This window comes from Rana temporaria, chromosome 8 (assembly GCF_905171775.1).
Source record: "Rana temporaria chromosome 8, aRanTem1.1, whole genome shotgun sequence".
In the NCBI taxonomy this organism is placed as follows: domain Eukaryota; kingdom Metazoa; phylum Chordata; class Amphibia; order Anura; family Ranidae; genus Rana; species Rana temporaria.
In genome coordinates this window covers 13,074,136-13,093,137 of record NC_053496.1, presented here as the reverse complement: position 1 = coordinate 13,093,137, position 19,002 = coordinate 13,074,136, and the positions used below count along the sequence as shown (strand labels likewise).

The 19,002-nt window shown below is 45.3% G+C and overlaps 1 protein-coding gene across 2 annotated transcripts in view; it reads right to left on the bottom strand.

Annotated features, from left to right (window-relative positions):
* Positions 1-17,326: 17,326 nt before the first annotated feature.
* Positions 17,327-19,002, bottom strand: part of LOC120946684 (ovostatin homolog) — a 217,593-nt gene continuing 215,917 nt past the window's right edge. For both annotated transcript variants that reach the window (XM_040361310.1, XM_040361311.1), the window contains one exon: positions 17,327-17,350. In XM_040361310.1, the coding sequence (XP_040217244.1) occupies positions 17,339-17,350 (12 nt within the window). In that variant the 3' untranslated portion in view covers positions 17,327-17,338. The remainder of the gene's footprint in view (positions 17,351-19,002) is intronic.

Sequence of the window (19,002 nt, the reverse complement as noted above, 5' to 3'; positions counted from 1 at the left end):
GAACAGAGGATCAGTGTTTCCCCTAGTGAGGCCACCCCCCCCCCCACAGTAAGAACACACAAGGGACATACTTAACCCCTTCCCCGCCCCCTAGTGTTAACCCCTTCACTGCCAGTGGCATTTTTATAGTAATCCAATGCATTTTTATAGCACTGATCGCTATAAAAATGCCAATGGTCCCAAAAATGTGTCCGAAGTGTCCGCCATAATGTCGCAGTACCGATAAAAAAATCGCTGATCGCTGCCATTACTAGTAAAAAAAAAATATTAATAAAAATGCCATAAAATTACCCCCTATTTTGTAAACGCTATAACTTTTGCGCAAACCAATCAATAAACGCTTATTGCGATTTTTTTTTACGAAAAATATGTAGAAGAATACGTATTGGCCTAAACTGAGGAAATTTTTTTTTTTTTATATATTTTTGTGGGATATTTATTATAGCAAAAAGTAAAAAATATTAATTTTTTTCAAAATTGTCGCTCTATTTTTGTTTATAGCGCAAAAACTAAAAACCGCAGAGGTGATCAAATACCACCAAAAGAAAGTTCTATTTGTGGGAAAAAAAGGACGCCAATTTTGTTTGGGAGCCATGTCGCACGACCGCGCAATTGTCAATTAAAGCGGCGCAGTCCCGAATCGCAAAAAGTGCTCTGGTCTTTGGGCAGCAATATGGTCCGGGGGGTAAGTGGTTAAGGGGGCGTGGCATGGGGGTGTGTCCTTTGCCTGCATACTTTTGCTGATAGGTGTCCCTCATTCCCATTTCAAAAAGTTGGGAGGTGTGGTTATGGGACGGCAATGGAGCTTTGTGTATATTTGGGAATGTATATGCAACAAAAACCTTTATTGGAAAACATTTTTAGGTAAGTTTCCTGTGCCGGATAGCTGGATCAAGTGGCGGGGTATTTTGTAATGCCTATACAAGGGTCCCCCCATATGCATTTTCCTTTGTTGGAGGTAAGATGAATGAAAAGCAATATACAAACAAAGGCCCAGATTCAGGTACATTTGCGCTTTATTTGCGGAGGCACAGGGCAACGTTTTTGCCCTGCGCCCCCGCAAATATTTTGCGCTGCCCTCGATTCACGGAGCAGTAGCTCCGTAAATTGCGAGGGCGCGCCGGCAAAATTGCCCGGCGTAAGCGCGCGCAATGTAAATGATCCCGCCGGGGGCGGGAATCATTTAAATTAGGCGCGCTCCCGCGCCGAGCGTAGAGCGCATGCTCCGTCGGGAAACTTTCCCGACGTGCATTGCGGCAAATGACGTCGCAAGGACGTCATTTGCTTCAAAGTGATCGTGAATGGCATCCAGCGCCATTCACGATTCACTTACGCAAACGACGTAGATTTTAAATATCGCGACGCGGGAACGTGGGTATCCTATAGCATTGGCTGCGCCTGCTATTAGGATGTGTAACCTTACGCGAAACCCGACGTACGCAAACTATGTAATTTGCGTACGCAGGGCTCGCGCAACGTTGTGAATCGGTGTTAGTATGCAATTTGCATACTATACACAGATCACAATGGGAGCGCCCCCTAGCGGCCAACGCAAGAATGCAGCCTAAAATCTGCGTGGCATAAGAGCCTTATGCCACGCAGATTTTAGGCTGCAGTCGGCGTAGCGATGTTCCTGAATCAGGAGCATTCGCTACGCCGGAGCAAGTAAGCAATTGCGCTGTGTAACCTATGGTTACACAGGCGCAATTGCTTCTTGAATCTGGCCCAAATTCACCAACTTAGACCTAAACTTATTTTATAAAGGCCACTCCAATACAAAGACGTTGATTTATACCTTGCACACCTTCTGATTGAATTGCATTGTACAATACAGGGTGCTACTAAATGAAATTGAGAGCCATCCCATCTCTCCAGGCTAAATACAAGAAGCGTGATGAAATGGACACACCCACAAACTATGTATTTTGGCAATACGTGTGTGGGTGTGTCCATTTCATTATACTCCCTGTATACAGATTGTTACACACAGTTTGCATGCAAGGAGAGAAAAGACACGCTTTTGCCTTGGCACCGACGTTGTATGTGAAGACCCTACAGCTGAAAAATACTAAAATCCATTTAAATTGGATGTCTTTAACCACTTGACCTCCAGAAGATTTATCCCCCCCCCTTCATGACCAGGCCATTTCTTGCGCTGCGTCGCTGCGTTACATTAACTGACAATTGCGCGGTCATGTGACGATGTATTCAAAAATGGAAGGGGTGCCCGGCTTTGAAAAATCTGTGCTCCCTGGGCCAAAAAACTTTGCACACTTGTAGAGGGAAGAGTGGGGCTACATGTGTGCCAAGAGTGGGGTCCAGGGGACCTACGGCCGGCTGGTACCAGGTCCCCAAAATTGATTTCAATGGAAGTCGCCTCCAAAGTCGGATCACTGTCTTAACTGAAGCAACTTTACAGGAAGAGAAAATAGTTTTCTCAGGCAAACCCCTTCCTCCCACGGAGATGATTATTCTGTGATTGGCCACAGCCAAAGTCGTTTTTTTTTGTTCCGTTTCGTATCGTTCTGTAGGTTCGTTTCCGTTCGTTTTTCGTAAGACGCCCGTTCGTTTTTCGTACAACGCGATTTTTTCATATTCCGATCGTTTCGTATTTTGGTTACAGTTTTATTTTCGTACATGCGGGATGGTTCGTTATTCTGTTTAATTCATGTTCGTTACTTGTTAGACAATAATTTTCGTGAATTTTTGTCATTTTGTACTTTCGTAAATATATCGCGGGATTCGCGGCACTTTCAACACGCGGCTCATCCATATAACTATTGTTAAGCCCCATACACTTGGTCAGACTTTTTTAACAACAAACATAAAAACGATCGTTTTACCGAACATTTGTTCGTTTTTAAACTCCATCAGAAAACCATTTTTGGGTTCCAGGTTCAAAAGTCTGGCCAACTGATCTCTCCCTTCAGACGAAAATCCACAGAAAAGTTTATTTGGCTTTACTGTACTACTGTACTCAGCACAAAAGAGAAGCTGCTTCACTAACTAACTACACTCACTGTCCATTAAAAAAAACGAAAATTACATCTATAACAAAAGATTTGCATTCTGTATTTTGAAACCAAATTACGAACAGAAAAAAGGAATTCAGAATACAGAATGCAAATCTTTTGTTATAAGATGTCATATGAACATACAAACAGAAAAAGGATTAAAACAAAATACAGAATGAAAATCTTTTGTTAGATGTCATATGAACATACGACTGAAAATCTAAATACGAACAGAACAAGGATTCAAACAAAATACAGAATGCAAGTCTTTTGTTATAGATGTAATTTTCGTTCTTTTGCCGTTTTCGCTTTGTCGTATTTTCGTCGGATTGTTCGTTCGTATTTGCGGTTGTTCGTTATGCGGCTCATTTGTAATCCCCTAGTTTTCGTATTTTGGTGCTTACATTTTTTCGTATGTACACATTATTCTGCGGGTACGAAAATTAACATTTTCGTACGAAAATAACATTCGTACGAACGGGAATGCACATATCTACTCGCCTTGCAAAGTCGCGCTGTAAGTCGGGTTGCCCCTGTGTGAACCGGCACTAAATGTCTCAGACAAAAAAAATTGCTACATGAAACATTCTTTCAGATTAGGAAAGGTAATCATGTAGCAACATAGAAGCCTGTGAAAGGAAAGGGAAGAGCACTCATGATTGGCTTTGATGTCTAACTGGTTCTTCTTCTATTGTACATTCCGTGACTCACCTCTTTCCAGAAGTTCAAGTTCAAGTTTTCAAGTTTTCATCTCGCTCTACATGTGATCCTGAACATACAGTGAACTTCTGAGGTCACGTACTGCTTGCCTTTATCTGGCCCTTGGGGCACTATTCTTCCCACTGACACCAATGATGGGACACTATTCCTCCCACTGATACCGATGATGGGACACTATTCCTCCCACTGACACCGATGATGGGACACTATTCCTCCCTCTGACACAGATGATGGGACACTATTCCTCCCACTGACACTGATGATAGGACACTATTCCTCCCACCGACACCGATGATGGGACACTATTCCTCCCACTGACATCGATGATGGGACACTATTCCTCCCACTGACACTGATGATGGGACACTATTCCTCACACTGACACAGATGATGGGACACTATTCCTCCCACTGACACAGATGATGGGACACTATTCCTCCCACTGACACAGATGATGGGACACTATTCCTCCCACTGACACTGATGATGGGACACTATTCCTCCCACTGACAACGATGATGGGACACTATTTCTCCCACTGATACCGATGATGGGGCACTTTTCCTCCCACTGACACAGATGATGGGACACTATTCCTCCCACTGACACTGATGATGGGACACTATTCCTCCCACTGACACTGATGATGGGACACTATTCCTCCCACTGACACAGATGATGGGACACTATTCCTCCCACTGATACAAATGATGGGGAACCAATCGTTCGACCAGTGGCAGCTCATGTTTTTTATCTGGGGGGGGGGGCTGCAATGGACTCATTCAGTGACACCCCCACCCAGCCAAATGGACTGATCCAGAAGGACCCTAAAGTCATCCCACCCGCGACTAGCACTCATCCAGCACCCCCCCGCCCACTGTCTGCCCGACACTTACTCCATCTTAGTGGTGGGTCAGGCAGTGGGTGAATGGCAGCAAGATGTGTCCTGGGAGCGGCTCTGTTTCCTCACATAGAGACACTGTGCATCTCTTTTCTCCTCCTTGCAAGGCGTCCAATAGGATCGCCTGTACTGTCAGCCACTCGGGTGACAGGTACCAGACCCGCTTCCCGATTGGCCAGGAGAAGGTTCAGTGTTGCAACAGCGAATAATCATTTGCTGTTGCAACACACCTGGGTGGGCTCCGAACGCAGTGTTTAGCTGGGCAGTTAGGGGTGGTGGTAAAACCACAGCCCTGCCACCTGGTTATACTGCCCCTGGCCTCTAACGTGGGCGGGGTTTAATTATGAATCCGATTTGTACAGTATCTATACTTTGATTTCTAATAAAATCGGATCTATGTATGTGCTGGGTGGAGGACCTCATTTTTCATGTGGACTACTTTGCTAGCCTAGGCAAGGCTGGGGTTGCCCGTGAGTGCTTGTATGGCTGGCCCCTGGCTCCAAGGCTGCTGTTAGAAATCACGGGGCCCCATACAGCCTACTGGACAGGGCCCTCTCCCCTCCTCCGTCTGAAAGTGACTAAGGACATAGATTTATTAGTTCCTTTACCCACACCTTCCAACTTTTTGAGATGGGAATGAGGGACACCTATTAGCAAATGTATGTAGGCAGAGGACACACCCCCTGCCACGCCCCCGTTAACCACTTGCCTACTGGGCACTTATACCCCCTTCCTGTCCAGGCCATTTTTCAGATTTCAGTGCTGTCGCACTTTGGATGACAATTGCGCGGTCATGCAACACTGTACCCAAATGAAATTGTTATCATTTTCTTCACACAAATAGAGCTTTCTTTTGGTGGGATTTATTCGCTTTTTTTTTTTTTTTTAATTATTTACAAAAAAAAATTAAATATTAAAAGAAAAAAAAATTATACTTAGTTTCTGTCAGTAAATTTTGTAATTGGGTAATTTTTCTTCTCCAGTGATGAGGCAGCACTTATGGGCACTGTTTAGATGGCACTGAAGAGGAGGCACTTACATGCCGCACTTCTGGACACTGTTAGGTGGCACTGATGAGCACTGTTAGGTGGCATTAGTGGGCACTGATAGGTGGTACTGATGGGCTAAGATGAGTATTGATGGGTGGCACTGATGGGCGACACTGATGGGCAATGATGGACAGCACTGATAAGCTGGACTAATAGCCAGCACTAACTGGCATCACTATTGGCCACTGATTGGTGGCACTTATGGGCACTGTTTAGATGGCACTGATGAGGAGGCACTTATATGCCACACTTATGGACACTGTTGGGTGGCACTGATGAGCACTGTTAGGTGGCACTAGTGGGCACTGATCGGCAGTACTGATGGGCATTGATGAGTATTGATGGGTGGCACTGATGGGCAATGATGGACAGCACTGATAGGCTGGACTAATAGCCAGCACTAACTGGCATCACTATTGGCCACTGATTGGTGGCACTTATGGGCACTGTTTAGATGGCACTGATGAGGAGGCACTTATATGCCGCACTTATGGACACTGTTGAGTGGCACTAGTGGGCACTGATGGGTATTGATGGGTGCCACTGATGGCCAATGATGGACAGCATTGATAGGCTGGACTAATAGCCAGCACTAACTGGCATCATTATTTGCCACTGATTGTTGGCACTTATGGACACTGTTAGGTGGCACTGATGAGCACTGTTAGGTGGCACTAGTGGGCACTGATAGGCGGTACTGATGAGCATTGATGGGTGGCACTGATGGGCGACACTGATGGACAGCATTGATAGGCTGGACTAATAGCCAGCACTAAATGGCATCACTATTGGCCACTGATTGGTGGCACTTATGGGCACTGTTTAGATGGCACTGATGAGGAGGCACTTATATGCCGCAATTATGGACACTGTTGGGTGGCACTAGTGGGCATTGATAGGTGGTATTGATGGGCACTGATGGGTATTGATGGGTGCCACTGATGGGCAATGATGGACAGCATTGATAGGCTGGACTAATAGCCAGCACTAACTGGCATCATTATTTGCCACTGATTGTTGCCACTTATGGACACTGTTAGGTGGCAACGATAAGCACTGTTAGGTGGCACTAGTGGGCACTGATAGGCGGTACTGATGAGCATTGATGGGTGGCACTGATGGGCGACACAGATGGACAGCATTGATAGGCTGGACTAATAGCCAGCACTAAATGGCATCACTATTGGGCACTGATTGGTGGCACTTATGGGCACTGAATGCTGGCACTGGTGGGCACTGATTGGTGACACTTTGGTTGGTACTTTATTATAATCAGGGCACTGATGCTCAGTGCCCTGATTACATGTTTTGTTGCCCCCTGCAAGGAGATGCCGCTGATCGGACCTCCTCGTCACACACTCTGTCAGTGTGAGGCAAGGAGCGATGATTACCGGCATCTCTGTGATTGGACACAGCCGATCACATGGTTAAAAAGCCGCTGACGCATCTCTTTACAGGGATCGGGGTCGCGCCATGTCCTAGCAGAGAGAGCTAGGCTGTACTGGGACGCTGTCATTTGACGGTGGGTGGGCGGCAACTAGTTAACCACTTGCTTACTGGGCACATAAACCCCCTTCGTTCCCAGGCGAAATTTCAGCTTCCGGCACTGCGTCGCTTTAACTGACAATTGCGCGGTCGTGCGACGTGGTCCCCGAACAAAATTGGCGTTTTTTTCCCCACAAATAGAGCTTTATTTTGGTGGTATTTGATCACCTCTGCGGTTTTTATTATTTGCGCTATAAACAAAAAAAAGAGCGACAATTTAAAAAAATATATATTTTTTTTTTACTTGTTGCTATAATAAATATCCCAATTGTTTTTAAAAAAAAACATTTTTTTTCTCAGTTAAGGCCGATACGTATTTTTCGACGTATTTTTGTAAAAAAAAAAAAATCGCAATAAGCGACTGGTTTGCGCAAAAGTTATAGTGCCTACGAAATGGGGGATAGATTTATGTTTTTTTTTTTTTTTTTTACTAGTAATGGCGGCGATTTGCGATTTTTTTTTGTCAGGCCTGCGATATTGCGACGGACGTATCGGACACTTTTGACACAATTTTGGGACCATTCACATTTATACAGCGATCAGTGCTATAAATATGCACTAATTACTGTATAAATGTGACTGGCAGGGAAGGGGTTAACACTAGGGTAAGGTGACCAGATTTTTAAAATAAAATCCGGGGACATATTTTTTCTTTACTAGTAAACAATCAGCGACTCTCTGCCCGTCGCCGCCCGCCTCACTGCCTGTCAAGTCTTACTCTCCGGGTACTACTGGGTGGGGAGCGGAGGAAGATCACTCCGCCAGGGAAGGCAAGGAGATAAGCAGGTGGTTGGCCAGGATTTAAGCCAAGGCAGAAGAACATGCGAGCGAAGCTGAATGGGCATGCGCCTGAAACTGAAGAAATATTCCCTCCGCTCCGACCAGCATATGATCATCAGAAAGGGTCACAGTTAATGGGAAAAATACAACCCCCTTATGCCAGTAGGCACGGCGGAGCGGGGGGGTGTAATTAAATTTTTTTAATTTTAATTCTGCACTGATTTTTTTTTCAAATTGCCCCTGCCCCCTATTAAATCCAATCTGGGGACAAAACCGGGGACAGACTTGGTCTGGGGACAGTGTCCTCAATCAGGGGACTGTCCCCTGAAACTGGGGATGTCTGGTCACCCTACACTAGGGGGCGAGGAAGGGGTTAAATGTGTATCCTGGGTGTGTTCTAACTGTGTGGGGGAAGGGGGGTGACTGGGGGAGGTGACCGATGCTGTGTCCCTATGTACACGGGACACAGATCGGTCTCCTCTCTCCCTGACAGCACGTGGAGCTCTGTGTTTACACACAGAGCTCCACGTCCTGCTGTGTTACCGGCTGTGTTCCCGACGATCGCGAGTGTCTGGCGGACATCGCGGCCGCCAGGCACTCGCATCGGCTCCCGAGCGATGCGCCGGGCACGTTGTTTCCCCGCTGCGCGCCCCCAGCGGCGCGCACAGGGAACAACAACAGCAGGACGTCTATGGACGTCCACCCGGCACTTGAGAGCCACGCTGTGGACGTCTTTCGACCATAGCGCGGATCTCAAGTGGTTAAAGGAGAATTCTACAAAAAAAAAGATAAGTGAAACTTACAAGTGCTTTTCTTTTTTTTTACCACTACTATTCCTTTATATTGGCTTTTGGAATTTACAAATGCAGCAATTTGGAAATCAGATGAAAGGTTTAGTGCTGGAAAACACTTTTTGAAAGATAAAGTGCATTTTATATACAACTCTATAGATCAGACCAAAACGAGGAGGAAAGAGGGACAGAGGGACTTTGTTCCAAATCAGGGACAGTTGGGAGGTATGCATTTCTAGGCAGCTTCAGCTGCACAGATGAATGAATACAAGGCTTTCTGCTTATTCACAAAACAAAGCATAGTAAACACAGTTTACTATGTTTCAGTGATGAATGTACACAGGAGTGATTGATACCGATCGCTCACTGTGTTTATTCAGAAAAGGAGGGGCCACTAAACGATATGTGTATTGCCTCCTTCCCCCGCTCTCCATCCTAGAACATCCCCCTGTGTGCCTATAGCAGCTGCTGAGAGAAGAGGAGGGAAACTGGCAGTGCTGTGGGGAAAAGGGGGCACATGAGTCCAGACAGCAAATGGAAGGGGCACATGGGCTAGGACCAATCCCTGTGCAGTGCAGCTGGAGGGAGGAGAAATAGGAGAAGCAGGCAGTGCTGCAGGGGGAGGCAGAAGAGGATCGGTGTCTGCAATAAGACACAATAGACACGTGCAATTTGTTTTGTTCCAAATTCGATTTTTAACAAATTTTAACAAATTCGTTAATTCGGAAAGGAAACCTGAAAATTTAAAAGAACGAAATCCAAAAATTCGAAATAATAAACAAACTAACGAATAATAACTATTAAATTATAGGTATTGGAATTTCCTTTCAAATTTGGCTGTTAGTGAACGGAGCGAATACAAATTTTATCCGAAGTTACAAATTATCCGAAATAACGAATGCCGCATCTAAATGAGTGGAACATTGGGCCAGATTCAGGTACATTTACGTTGCGCAGCGGCGGCGTAACGTATCCCATTTACGTTACACCGCCGCAACTTTACAGCGTAAGTGCCTGATTCACAAAGCTCTTACCTGTAAACTTGCGGCGGTGTAACATAAATCCGCTCGGCGCAAGCCCGCCTAATTCAAATGGGGCGGGCACCATTTAAATTAGGCGCGTTCCCGCGCCGAACGTACTGCGCATGCTCCGTCCGTCAAATTACCCGACATGCATTGCGCTAAATGACGTCGCAAGGACGTCATTGGTTTCGACGGAGTATCAGGAGATACAGCGTCGTATCTCTTTTGTGAATCTGGCCCATAATGCATTAAAGTGGAAGTAAACCCAAATTTTTATTTTTATTTTTACGTCACAATGTACGGTATGATCACAGCAGAATTTAGTGTAAGGAATACACAGGAGAAAATGCATGTTGGCAAGGGGAGTGTAGAGGAGGGTGGGGAGTCCACTGACATCACGACTCCACCCACAGAGCTCCAGACAACAGACCCACCCACAGAATCTGCAGTTTTTCAGGTCTTATAACAGACAGAGGGGAGACATTTGACAGGTAAGGATACATGCAGGAGGCATCTATATCCTTATAGATCAGCACTATGGCAGGAGTTTAGAAAAGATGAGAGTGGCTTTACATCCACTTTTAATAATAATCAATAATAATAAATTATTATTAATTTGTTCCATTCCATTTGTTTAGATACGGTATTCGTTATTTTGGATAATTTATAACTTTGGATAAATTTGTTACATTCAATAACAGCCAAATTTGAAAGGAAATTCCAATACCTATAATTTAATAGTTAGTTATTGTTAGTTTTTATTTAGAATTTACATTTTTTTTTTGCAGTGCACATGTTTGGATTAATTCATACCGAATATTTCTTTGTTTACTGTGTTGCAATACATTTTTTTTTTTTTTTTTCTAAGCAAGTTGTGTCATTTCTGGTGTTGAAGCACCTGTAGCCCTTGGGGATGTATATACAGACATCTGTCATAAAAATTCTCCGCTCGGCCAGGTGTGTGTGGAATTGTTTGCAGAGTTGTGGGCACAGGAACAGAGAACCCAATACATCAAGTGGCTCCTTCGGGGGTAGGCCCTACATTTGTATTCATTTTGCTATATCCTTAACCACTTTCATACCGGGCCTATTCTGGTACTTCTCTCTTTCATGTAAAAATCATAATGTTTTTGCTAGAAAATTTATCAGAACCCCCAAACATTATATATATATATATATATATATATATATATATATCTTTAGCAGACACCCTAGGGAATAAAGTGGCGTGCCTCCACCGATCTACCACCAACAGTTAACTTATGCATTGTAATTTTTTGACTAGCTGACCCAGTTTGATGTGGTCCGCACCTAGTTTGGTGGTATTTTTTTTTAGCTAATCACCTGCCCCCTATCTATTGATTAGCACGCCTGTGCTCCTCTTTAGGAGGCTTTAAAAATCATAGCTAGGACGGCAGTACACGGAGTGCCTTGGCGTTGGCCTGCAGCTTACCCAGGTATTTGCAAATACATGCAACTAAACCTCGGTTTTTAATTACATACCCAACTCTCCCCCCTTTTTATACATTTACAGGGATGGATGCCTGTGGTAGTGTCTATCACATGCCTCATTCAAAGTCCCAACCCCATTCCCCCTTTTTAACAAGTGGTTAAAGCGGGAGTTCACCCGAAAAAAAAATTTTAACATTAGATTGAGGCTCATTTTGTCAAGGGGAATCGGGTAGTTTTTTTAAAATCTAAGCAGTACTTACCGTTTTAGAGAGCGATCTTCTCCGCCGCTTCCGGGTATGGTCTTCGGGTCTGGGCGTTCCTATTTGATTGACAGTCTTCCGACGGTCGCATACATCGCGTCATGAGTAGCCGAAAGAAGCCGAACGTCGGTGCGGCTCTATACGGCGCCTGCGCACCGACGTTCGGCTACTTTCGGAAAATCGTGACGCGATGTATGCGACCGTCGGAAGCCTGTCGGAAGACTGTCAATCAAATAGGAACGCCCAGTCCCGAAGACCATACCCGGAAGCGGCAGAGAAGATCGCTCTCTAAAACGGTAAGTACAGCTTAGATTTTAAAAAAACTACCTGATTCCCAATCAAAATGAGCATCAATTAAAAATGTACTTTTCGGGTGAACCTCCACTTTAAGTAAGGGCAGATGATTCATGTAGCATTCACTTTGTGGAATTCATTTGCATACCTCCCAACTTTTTGAGATGGGAATGGGGGACACCTATCATCAAACGGATGCAGGCATAGGACACACCCCTTGCCACGCCCCCTTAAAAGGAGAATTGTACAAAAAAATAAGATTGGTTAAACCCACAAGTGTTTTTTTACCACTACTATTCCTTTATATGGGCTTTTGGAATTTACAAATGGCGCAATTTAGAAATCAGATGAAAGGTTTAGCGCTGGGAAACTCTCTTTGAAAGATAAAAAGTGCATTTTATATAGATCAGACTGGGGACAAAAATTTGGCCCTGGACTTCATCCAGACTGGCCCACTTTGACAGGTCTCTCCCATGGCGGCCGGACAGCTCCCGCACCCGCCACCCAAGCCCCCTCTCCCCCTTCACTAGCCACTAGCTGTTTTACTTTATTAGAGTAGAACGGCTGGTACTGGTACTCTTATAGGCAGTACCAGTGGGGAAGCTAAACATTATTTCACCCGTGGCAAAAAATAAGTTTGGTGCCCCCCTTATAGGACAAGATTAGGCAGAAGTGAGAAACTCCCAGGCCATAGCTGTTGAGTCATCTGTCTGTCCCCTCCCTCATGCTCCTCTGTCCTCCCCCATGCTCCTCTGGTCCTCCCCTTGCTTCTCTGTTCCCCCCCTCGTGAGCGCTGCGTGAAGGGAGAGACAGAGGAGCAGAGGGGGGCGGCGGTCCGCTGTCACTGAAGCCGGCCCACTGAGCCATCGGCCCAACGGGAAACTCCCTGTAGCCCCAATGGCCAGTCCATCCCTGGGTACGCCCATGTGAAGGCAAACTGCCATAAAACTTTACCTACTTGACCATAAATATTTGCAAAAAAAAACAAAATATCACACTATAGGGCTGCAAGCTGAAAACACATTTTATTTTAAAACCAACTGATTTGTTTAAAACAGCAAACTGCAGATAGACATTGAAAATGAATCATTAAATCCATAAAACAGCCAGTGTTTCATGAAAGACAGAATAATAATATATAACATTCTGGAGATTGATTGCAAGCTTCACAGGTTAGGAAGTGGAAAGCATGGCTCAGCAATTAAACGTAGTGTTGCAATGTTGACCAAACATTGCTATCCAACCATCACCTTCTATTTCTGTTTTGTGAAATCGTTTGAGACAATGAGGGAACAATAGTTATGACCGGTGTGCATATCAGGTGGGGGCTCTTAGGTTTTTGAAGACCAATCTATTAGTCAATGTCAAATGGAGACTGGAGAGACCCATCTTAGGTATGGCATCCCGTTTGTTATCAGGTTACATTTCTCTAACTGTGAAAAGTTGGTACTTAAAACTTATGGCTGCTACTCTGGTTATGGGAGAAAGTACAATTTCATTGGGGTAGGTCCTTTCTAAAACCCTAATTCCATTTAGGTTTCTCAAATTTTTGTATTAACCACTAGAGGGCCGCGCTATAGACTGGGGGCGCGCAGCGGGGAACGAACGTGCCCGGCGCATCGCTCGGGAGCGGATGCGAGTGCCTGGTGGCCGTGATGTCCGCCAGACACCCGCGATCGACGGTGACAGCGGGGACGTGCATCTGTGTGTGTAAACACAGAGCTCCACGTGCTGTCAGGGAGAGAGGAGACCGATCTGTGTCCCTTTACATAGGGACACAGCATCGGTTACCTCCCCCAGTCAGTCCCCTCCCCCCACACAGTTAGAACACACCCAGGATACACATTTAACCCCTTCCTCACCCTCTAGTGTTAACCCCTTCCCTGCCAGTCACATTTATACAGTAATTAGTGCATTTTTATAGCACTGATCGCTGTATAAATGTGAATGGTCCCAAAATTGTGTCAAAAGTGTCCGATATGTCCGCCGCAATATCGCAGGCCTGACAAAAAAAAATCGCAAATCGCCGCCATTACTAGTAAAAAAAAAAAGTCATAAATCTATCCCCTATTTTGTAGGCGCTATAACTTTTGCGCAAACCAATCAATCTACGCTTATTGTGATTTTTTTAAACAAAAATATGTAGAAGAATACGTATCGGCCTAAACCGAGGGAATTTTTTTTTTTTTTAAAATGGGATATTATTATAACAAAAAGTAAAAAATATTGTGTTTTTTTCAAAATTTTCAGTTTTTTTATGTTTATAGCGCAAAAAAATAAAAATCGCAGAGGTGATCAAATACCACCAAAAGAAAGCTCTATTTGTGGGAAAAAAATTATAAAAATATAATTTGGGTACAGTGTTGTATGACCGCGCAATTGTCATTCAAAATGCGTCAGCGCTGAAAGCTGAAAATTGGTCTGGGCACGAAGGGGGTTTAAGTGCCCAGTAATGAAGTGGTTAAAAGGGGTAGTAAAGTTTCATGTTTTTTCACCTTAAAGGGGTTGTATGGCTTTGTTTAAAAAAAAACCCCTTCATGGGAAGCGCTCTCCCAAGGGGGTTATCTTGCGGCCGCGCTCCCGTGATACAGCCAGGAACGAGCCCAGGAGTTTCATGGCTTAGGTAAGTAAAAGGGGGGGGGGGGGCTGGGAGGCCCGAGAGTGCAAGGTGTTTTTTCACCTTGATGCATTAAGGTGAAAAAACACAAAGCTTTACAACCCCTTTAATACATCCTATGCATTAAGGTGAAAAAACACCTTTCACTCTTGTGCCCTCCAGCCCCCCGTTTTACTTAACTAAGCCACAAAACTCGGTGGGCTCGTTCCCGCGATGGTTTCCCCCAGCTTAAGGTGGCTCGTCACTGAAGATTGATAGCAGCGCAGCCGTTGACTCGCGCTGCTGTCAATCACATCCAATGACGCGGCGCGCCGGGGGTGGGGCCGAGTGATACAATCGGTGGCTATAGCCGCTGGCTGTATCGCGGGAGCAAGCTCGCAAGCTAACCCCCTTGAGAGTGAGCTTCCCATAAAGGGGGTTAGCACTTGTGGGGAGGAGCCGAGACAGCCACCGAGGGACCCCAGAAGACGTGGATTGGGGCCACAAAACGAACTGCACAGTGGAGGTAAGTATAGCATGTTTGTTATTTTCTTTTATTTTTTTAAACCAAAGCCATACAACCCTTTTAATATTGTAGCATCTAAAATCCAATTTTAAAAGTGCATTGTAAACTTTTTAAAGGAATGAGGAGGTGCGTTGCAGTGGGTTAGGCTTTTGGTAAAGGTAAGAGCACAGGACATCTACAATACTCTAGTCAAACTGAAAAAGCTACAACCATTTACGGTTTGCACGCTTGCCTAAGGTTGCCTATCCAAACATTGTCAATCCAACACTCAAAGTCTTCCACCAAAGACTTAGGGCCAGATTCTCAAAAGAGATACGACGGTGTATCTCAAGATACACCGTCGTATCTCTGTTTTTGGCCCCGGGTATCTATGCGTCTGATTCCTAGAATCATTTACGCATAGATACGGCGTAGATCCGTCAGGTGTAAGTCACTTACACCGTCGGATCTTAGATGTAATTCTACGCTGGCCGCTAGGTGGCGTTTACTTTCATTTCTCATTTGACTATGCAAATGAGCCTGATACGCCGATTCCTGAACGATTTTGCGCCGCCTCGTCGTCGTTTACGTAAGCGTAAGGTTACCCCTGCTATATGAGGGGTAACCTTACGTCAGTCCGCCGTATGCCATGTTAAGTATGGCGTCGGGTCAGCGTCGTCATTTAACTAAGTCGTTCGCGAATAGGACTTTACGTCAATGATGCTCACGTCGGCTTCATTGACGTTTTCCGTCGTGAGCTGGAGCATGTGCACTGGGCTATTTTTATGGCCGGCGCATGCGCAGTTCGATCGGCGCGGGGGCGCGCTTAATTTAAATACAAGCCGCCCCCTTAGAATTATGCGGCCATACGCCAGTAAGTTGTGGCGGCGTAGTGTAAATGGCTTACACTACGCCGCCGTGGATTCTATGTGAATCTGCCCCTATATTTATTCATTCTTGAGCCCTGATAAAGAGAGAATATCGGAAACCCTTGAAACACTTTACATTAATTCATATGGTCTGATGAAGAAAAAGCATCTAAACCGGGGGTCTCAAACTGGCGGCCCTTCAGCTGTTGAGAAACTACACGTCCCATCATGCCTCTGCCTATGGGAATCATGCTTGTAATGGGCCGTACACACGACCAAACATGTCTGCTGAAACTGGTCCGCGGACCAGTTTCAGCAGACATGTTCGGTGGTGTGTAGGCCAGAGCGGACAGGATTCCAGCATACATTTGCCCGCCGGGCCTTTTCCCAGCGGGCAAATATTTCTGGACTTGTTTTAAAACAGCCCGCTGAAATCCTGCCCGCTCGGACATGTTCGGTCGTCTGTACAGACCTACCGTACATGTCCGAGCACCCGCCATCCCTCGCATGCGTCGAATTACTTTGACGCATGCGTGGAAGCATTGAACTGGCAGGGCCGCCCATGTCGCCGCGTCATCGTCGCGGCGACGGCGCGGACACGCCCCACGTATTGTTTACGCGCGGATTTCTGTATGATGGTGAGTACAGCCACCATACAGAAATCCCCGGGCAGACATGTACGGTGAAAACGGTCCGGCGGACCGGTCTCATCGTACATGTATGCTCGTCTGTACGCGGCCTTACTGTCAGCCTTCCAATGCCTCATGGGACTTGTAGTTTCGCATCAGCTGGAGGGCCGCCAGTTTGAGACCCCTGATCGAAACCCTCAAAACACATTGGCTATTTGTACAAATTCTGCTTGAACTTTTTTATCAAATTAAATTTGTTCATTGGACTAAAACACTTTGGTGTGGCACAGGAGTCCTATTTCCTTCTTGAACTAAAGGGCAGTTGTGTGTGTCGAGCTTAGCCAACCAGTAAATAGTCCAAAGCAATGTTATGTTTTTCGGTGGATTGACATTGTAAGACAGGAAAGAAGAAGAAATTGGTCTTAAAAAATATATGTTGCCTATCTTGCTCCCTTCAACCGCCTACACACCCTAGAAGTATCCATTACAGGGGGAATTGTTCAGATGTGGCTTGCTTCTATGATGTAACTCTAAACGCACAATCACTGAACCCAACGTGTCATAGGCAGTTGTAGATGGTGGGCTTTACAGATTTTGCATTGACATAATGGACACTTTAAGAGATGATTCAGGTATCAGAAATTAAAATAAGGAATCATGGAGCATTTAAGAGCCGAATATTGCATTAGAAAGAAGGAGTTTTTCTTGAAAACCTTGACAACTATGCATGAAATATTATCAATTCTCCAAGCGTAGACCAGTCTTATGTTCCTCCCATTGCTCTGGCGACTTCATTGCAGTTTTCATTCTTGCAGTTTTTAGTTGCATCTAAAATCTACGAATATTCTTCATCTATTTGTCTTACTTCTTAAGTACTAAAATGTGGACTTGTTTTTTTCGTGCCACCACAGTTATTCGGCCTGCTGAAGAAACCAAACGATACAAAGTGTCTGTATTAGCGCTCATTCAAAAGTTTTGACGCATCGCAACATCTCAAAATGTGCAGCATAACAGCTAAACAGTGAAATCAAGTGTACTTGACTATAAACATGACCTGATAGCTGACAACATAAGTCGTCCTTTAAGGTGTGCATAAATAATACATTTTATCATTTAATAGGCAGTCTCCAAAGTGGACCGTTAGCCTAAATTAACTTTAATTTTGCTCTGCCTCCTAGCCCCCCCCCTTTTTTCACATTTGGATAATACCACCGGCAGCAGTGGCGGCTGGTGCTCAAACTTTTTGGGGGGCGCAAACAAACTGAAAAAAAAAAATCATTAATTGCCGCACTGTGCCCATTAAACACAGCCAATGTGCCCAAACGCCACTAGTTTGTCCCCTCAAATGCAGCCAGTTTGTGCCTCCAATTGCAGCCAGTTTGTGCCCCTAAATGCAGCCAGTTTGTGCCCCCAATTGCAGCCAGTTTGTGCCCCTAAATGCAGCCAGTTTGTGCCCCCAATTGCAGCCAGTTTTTTCCCCCAATTTCTGCCAGTTTTTGCCCCTAAATGCAGCCAGTTTTTCCCCCCCAATTACTGCCAGTTTGTGCCCCCAATTTCCAGCAGTTTGTGCCCCCAATTTCCAGCAGTTTGTGCCCCTAAATGCAGCCAGTTTCCCACCTGCGTGTGTAGGAAGAATACAGTAGCAGAGATATATTTGTTTAGGAGATGTGTTTGATTTTCGTCAAAAAAACTTCCACCCCCATCTTAGTAGCATTGCCCATCATTACAAAATACACCCTTTTCTGTAGGCATCCGCCTCTCACATGCGGCCATCATGATGAAATCCGCCCCTTGCAGACTTGCACAAGCATTGGGAGCGTGTGGCACAATGTCGGCTATTGTGTGCAGGCGCCGTCTACAGCTGATCGTAAATTCCGATGTTCAGAGGTTTTCGGCGGCTTCATACTGCGCAAGCGATGCCCATGCGCAGTACCGGGTGGGCATTATTTGACAGGGGGCATTTCTCATCAGAACACCAGCAATTACATTTTTTATACGCTCTGATTTTATACATTGAAAGTAGCCATTTGGCTTTCTTTTTCAATAAATATCACCTTAATGGTTTTACACTATTGGAGTTTTCTTCTTTATATGGCCCACCTCCTGTTCCTGGATGATCTGTGAGGGAGGATTATGGTGAAGGATCCATCTACCATTTCAGTGTCCTAGTGGCTTGGCTGCTTGCTACCCCCCAGAGGGTATTCTGCCTGTGTGTTTGACCATCCTAGAAATAGGTGGTCCTGGCTATCTGGTAAGAGACCTCGACTACTGTGTGTGGTGCCACAGAAAACTGCATCAAGTCAATTGGTGGTGGCACTTCTACTTTATCCTTTGGTGTAAGAGAAGTCCAGCTAACACACGCGCATCTGGGCAGAAGCACGGGCACACCAGTGTGTGTACAAAGAGGGACTTGTACTGGCACATTGGCGCGGGGCGTGTGCCAATACCAGTGCACACCAATGCATGCACACACGCATGTATGGGCGCCAAGTAAGCCTATTTAAAATGAACTCTGACACATGAATATTGCTGAGTGGTATTTCAGCTAGTGCATGTTTACCTGATCTGTTCCAGC